At 33.0% G+C, this 6,229-nt stretch overlaps 1 protein-coding gene across 1 annotated transcript; it reads right to left on the reverse strand.

Annotated features, from left to right (window-relative positions):
• Positions 1–3,131: 3,131 nt before the first annotated feature.
• On the reverse strand, positions 3,132–4,647 carry LOC104109964 (uncharacterized). Its single transcript, XM_070188897.1, has 3 exons — positions 3,905–4,647; positions 3,298–3,668; positions 3,132–3,208 (listed from the first exon to the last, which is right to left on the reverse strand). Exons 1-3 carry the CDS (start codon positions 4,645–4,647, stop codon positions 3,132–3,134), a joined length of 1,191 nt encoding a protein of 396 aa, XP_070044998.1.
• Positions 4,648–6,229: the final 1,582 nt, after the last annotated feature.

The following is a 6,229-nucleotide window of genomic DNA, read 5'->3' on the forward strand; positions in this document are numbered from 1 at the left end:
AGCACTTAAGCAGGCTACAAAACCAGCACTTTTGTCCGGCTTTTATTACTTAAAAGGGCCAGGTAAATTATTGTCACGACCCCAAATTCCCTTCGTAGGATGTCGTGATGGCACCTAATCTCTAAGACTAGGTAAGCCTATCAATGCGGAAAAATAATAAATATCTGAAATAAATAAACTACAATTCATACAATTTTAACTCCCAAAACCCGGTAGAAATAAGTCACAAGTTTCTAAGAATTTATTCTTAATGTCTCTATATATCAAGGTCTAAATAAAATATAAGGAAGCAACATAAAATGATAGAAGGGGACTCCGGAGTCTGCGGACGCTGGCAGATATACTTCGAAGTCTCCATGCGCAGGTAACTCACTGACGTCTAGGCTGGTAAAAATATACCTGGATCTGCACAAAAAGATGTGCAGAAGCGTAGTATGAGTACACCACAGCGGTACCCAGTAAGTGCCAAGCCTAACCTCGGTAGAGTAGTGACGAGGTTAGGTGAGGCCCTATTGGAATATAATAATGGCATGGTAAAATATTTATCAATGTATTAAAATAAAATGACATTGGAAATGAATCAAATAGTATGTCACATTTAATGACATCAAATAATTGCAAATAATATCTCGTGGAATCAAAACAGAATATCCTTCAACTTTATGAAAATCACAACAATTAATCGAAAGCAATTATGGCCATAAATCAATATCAACAAGGGCACTACCGAGGTACCGCCTCGTAATCCCAAGTTATAAATAATTTCACAATATCACATTTCCTTATATCACCGCGGGAGCCTTCACAATTTATTTAAAGAAAATATTTTTTTTTCGAAATAGTACCCCGCGTTTTAGCCACCCTTATCACACCGCATGACTTCTAGTATTCACCCCTACTAGCCACGCGTATCAAGCCACCCTTATCTTACCACATGCGTTTCAACACCCAGACCTTATATCACCGCATGCGTATCAATATCACAATATATCACAATTTATACCTCAAGTGCTCAAATAATTTAACTTGCCAAAATAATTCAACAACAGTATTTTTTTCACAATAAAGAGCTCACGGCTCATGCCAAAATAAATTATCAATAATATTTTTCTACAACAAAGAGCTCACGGCTCATGTCAAAATAATTCAACAATAATATTTTTTCACAATAAAGAGTTCACTGCACCATCACAATGAGTACGAAAATCTTACAAAAATATTCAGAAAAATAATATTTCAAAATGTTTAATATGTTGCTTCAATATCAAGTTTAAAAATGTCAAATACTTCATATTAATAATATTTAATTTAAAAAAAATCAAACTTCAAATAATGCACAGAATAAAATAAACCAAGTTTCAACTAAACAAAAAAAATAATTAGCTGAAAAAAGTCAAACAAATTTAAAATATAAACATTAAATCAATAATGAAGAATATAACAAAATAAAATAATTTAATTAATGCATAACAGTGATCTACACAATTTAAAATATAATCATTCACATTTAGCACGTGTACACACTCATCACCTCGTGTACAAGACTTTTCACACATTACAATTATCAATCCTAGGGGGAATTTCCCCTACACAAGGTTAGACAAGTCACTTACCTCGACTTGCTCCAATTTAATCAAGTATTATGCTTTTTCCTCAATTTTTCGACTCCGATCGACTTGTATCTAGTCATAATTAATTCGATATAGTCAACAAAAATTATAGTAATTAATTTAATAAGAAAATATTACATTTTCATTATAATCCAAAATTAGCTCAAAATTTGTCCGTGGGGCCCACATCTCGGAATCCGGCGAAACTTATAAAATCCGACAACCTATTCAATTACGAGTCCACCCATACCAATTTTACCAAAATCCGATAATAACTCGACCTCCAAATCTTAAATTTTTATTTTTGAAAGATTTTGCAAAAATCTTGATTTTTCTTCCATAAATTCACGTATTTATGATGTAAATGAGTATGGAATCATGAAATATAATCAATATAGGATAAGGAACACTTACCCCAATATTTTTCCGTAAAAATCGCCCAAAAATCGTCTAAGAACCGTGCTCCAAAAATCCAAAACGAAATGAATGAACTGACCATTTTTGGTCCTTAAGTTTCTGCCAATCCGTCACTAAAAGTCCATTTTTCGTCACTAAAAGTCCACCAAAACTGCTCTACCAGCCTTCCTTCAATTGATTATAACTTAATGTACAAATGTCCAAATGATAAATGGTTTAACTTTTTGGAAACTATAATCCAACGACTACAACTTTCTTGTTTTGAATATGTTCTGATTCCTTATGAATTGCGAGATATAAGCTTTTAAAGTCGGCTCCATGCATCAGAAATTTCTGACGAAATTTCTGGCGAAACTGCTCCTAAGTTGCTCTGACACGGATGCGGGTGTCCGACAAGGGCGCGGATCTAGAGGTCGGATCCTTTGAGATGGAAATTTTTAGATTCGGGGATACGGATCCTAGAACCGACACGGGTGCGGGGATCCGACAAAAATTAATTCAAAAATAAAAATATCTCTACATTATGAGAAACTTTATGGAATACTTACCTATAACTTATAAAGTGTGAATTTTTATTCTCAAGTTGTAGGCACGATTTCTTGATTTTCTTCCATTCTCATATTCTCCTACAAGTTAGTGGTTACACAAAGTATATTAAAACATAATAAATATCATATAATTACATAAGTAAAAGAGCTGGATATATAAAGATAAAGAAAATTGAAAACATACCTTTTAGGCTTTTACTGTTTTTGTCGAAGAACATGACCTTGATAAGAACATAGAGAATAAAAGATGTAAGTATTATTTAGAAATTAGCATTTCTTTCATAAGTCACAAATTATGAAGAGTTAGTCATTCTCATTAAGTCAATCAAAATAAGTATGAACACCAAAAAGGCAAAAATAAACTACAAGTCTACAATTACAATCACCATTCGAGCATTCCCATATAAAGTAATTAACATTGAACTATATAAACTAACAAAAAATAGGAGAGGATAACTACTAAGTTTTAACAATTGAATAATAACATTTAGCATTCTTCCTCAATATTTTCAAGATCAATTTCTTGCAGATCTTCAATCTCCTCTTCAAATATGACTCATTCTAGTTGAGGTTCATCGATTGATAAGTCAAGTAGATCATTGGTGGCTTCATCAACATCAAAACGATCTCCACCTAAAGCAAAATTAAAATAAAAATGATTTAAAAAATAAAAAAATACTAAAGAAAATATAAATTCAAGAAAACATAAATTATAGACATACCCACATCCCAATACTTGCTTGGGCCACTTGTATATGTTTCTTTTTGACGAGAAAACAAACAAAGATTGTAGTGCACAAAAACTAGATCTTCGGCTCTAGAAGTCTCTAACTTGTTTCTTTTGATACTATGGATCAACGAATAGGTGCTCCAATTTCTTTCGCAACAAGAAAGAGAAGCTGGTTGTGAAAGCAATTTGTACGCCAAGCTTTGCAAAAGTGGAGCGTTTACACCATGGTTAGCCCACCAAGATAGAGGCTCCTCGTACATCATAGCCTCAACCACATGAGGCTCACTAAAGAAATCACTACCACTTGCAAATGCTCCATACTCCAAAGACGCTTGTTTTAGATCATTTGAATCTTTAAAGTATCTTTAAAAGCATTTAACTCTATTTAAGGAAATCTCGCTATCCTCATTTGGAGCAAGCCTTCGAACCCCATTGCCTTCCCCTTTAAGCCATGATTCATGGTAGTATTTTGGTACCAAAGAATGATTCATGGTAGTATTTTGGTACCAAAAAATGTGCCATACACTGTAAAGGGGTGTTACTCTTATTCCACCTAACAACAAGAATTTCTTGAATTGTATAAAAAAAAGTCTGATTGCCCGACAATAAGATCCTTTCCCTCTTGTTCAAAGATAAATGCTTTCACTTTTTCGATCATTGTATCCCACATATCATAAACAAGATGCAACTTTGGAGCATCAAGATCGGCACTTCTAAGCATAGACACAATTGGTTCGGTAAACTTTAAAAAGTACTCAATCTTATCCCACCATTCGTCATTCATTACAAGGGATTTAATTTCACGCGTTTTAACTTCAATCACTTTATCTCCCTTATAGTTTCTCCAATCATCATCCATTACCATTCTTTCCAAATATGCTTTCACTTGATGAACATGACTAGTCATGACAACATGAGATGCAAATCTTGTTTCGGCAACTTTCAACAAAGACAACACTGAATGCTTTTGAAAAAGAGCATGAGCCATATCATGATTAAACACAAAATTTTTCAAGCTACTAACTTCATCAATCAAATCTAAAATCCATTTGTAATTTATAAATTGAGTTGATTTTTCGGAAGGTTGGCACATACTTTTTAGTACAAGGTTCAAACAATGAACAACACATGGTGTCCAAAATATATGTGGATAAGTTTGCTCAACCGTAGAACCGGCAAGCTTCATATTACTTGCATTATCGGTGATAACTTGAATAACATTACTTGCACCAACTTCCTCAATTGATTTAATGAATAAATTAGCTATATATTCTCCACCCTTCACAACGCCACTTGAATTGATTGATTTTAAAAATATAGGACCACCACTAGAAGCCGCCATTATATTTATCAATGGTCGCCTCTTAATATCCAACCATCCATCGGAACAAATAGACAACCCTTTTCTCTTCTATGCATCCTTAATAGGTTGCAATTTTCTATCAATATGAGCTTTTTCTTGAGCTAAAAGGGTAGTTCTTAACCTATTGTACTTTGGCAGAACATAACCGGGTAAAGAAGTCTTTGCCAAAAACTCTGAATACTTTCTAAAATAAGGAGACTTGGCAAAATTAAAAGATAAACCTGAAGCGTAGAACATGCGGGCTACCATTTTGTCGGCGATGTTTCTATTCTCAATGCCGAACGACTTCTCTAGAGTTCCAACATTTGAACCTTTTCTTTTTTTAAAATGCGATAAATCCGACCCTTCAGGAAGCGATACGTAATCCGACTTTTTCCTCGCATCAAGTTGTACAGATGCTTTTTTATTTTCAGCTTCTTCATGTTCTTGCTTCAAAGCTTCACAAACTTCTTTGCTTATCTCTTTACATATTTGAACATCTTGACCAGAGATTTTTAACAAATGAGCTTTGACTTTAGAATATGATCCCGTAACTCTTTTGTTACAATAGTTACATGACCATATTCTATTTCTACCACCATTTGGAGTAAGTGAAAGAACTTTGACATGGTTCCAAAGAGGTTTATCATCAAAGTCAGAGCCTACACTTTTTATTGGCCTTAACAAACCTTTCCCCTTTTGATTTGCTGTTGAGGAGGTAGAAGAAGACATTTTTAATAGCTAAATAATATGATAAAGAAGAAGATGAAGATGCAGCAAAATAGAATGGACTTTGGAGGCAGTAGGCGTTTGGAATGGTAAACAAGATGAAGGCAGCAGGCGGTTGGACTTTTGAGGGACTTTGTTTGGTGAGAAAATACTTTTGAAAGGAATTAGTAGCCTTATGGGTCACTTTTGTACTTTTGGGGGGGGAAACCAAAGGTGGGGGAAAACCAACGGTGGGGGAACAACTAAATAAACATATATTAAATAGACTAATGCTAATGTGATTTATAGACTAACATATATACTAACACATATAGACTAACACATATACTAACATTAAATAGACATTTATAAATGTGATAAATGTGATTTATTTAAGAATAATATCAACATAGTGCCGTATGCCTTATTAATAGATAACTAGATAAATCTATATTTTAGCCCTAATCAAATATATAATTAAACTTTGTGCAATTCGTTATATCAAAACCTATACTAATGAAATGAAATAAATTTCATTAATGGTTAACTGGATATATCGTAATATCATTAATGCCCTAAATATATCGTAATATTTTATTAATGGTTAACTGGATAAAGTTAAGTTGTAGTCCCGAAGAAATATGTGATTAAACTTTGTGCAATTCGTTATATCAAAACTTATACTATTAAATGAAATAAATGTCATTAATGTTTAACTGGATATATCGTAATGTCATTAATGCCCTAAATATATCGTAATATTTTATTAATGGTTAACTGGATAAAGTTAAGTTGTAGTCCCGAAGAAATATGTGATTAAACTTTGTGCAATTCGTTATATCAAAACCTATACTAATAAAGTGAAATAAATGTC

This window comes from Nicotiana tomentosiformis, chromosome 11 (assembly GCF_000390325.3).
Source record: "Nicotiana tomentosiformis chromosome 11, ASM39032v3, whole genome shotgun sequence".
Lineage (NCBI taxonomy): Eukaryota > Viridiplantae > Streptophyta > Magnoliopsida > Solanales > Solanaceae > Nicotiana > Nicotiana tomentosiformis.

Coding starts and splice junctions, on each gene's coding strand:
- LOC104109964 (XM_070188897.1), bottom strand. CDS start 4,647: ATGGCGGCTTCTAGTGGTGGTCCTATATTTTTAAAATCAATCAATTCA. Junction 3,669..3,904: donor GGAAAGGATCTTATTGTCGG/GCAATCAGACTT, acceptor ATGCTTTTAAAG/ATACTTTAAAGATTCAAATG. Junction 3,209..3,297: donor AAGCAAGTATTGGGATGTGG/GTATGTCTATAA, acceptor ATTTTGCTTTAG/GTGGAGATCGTTTTGATGTT.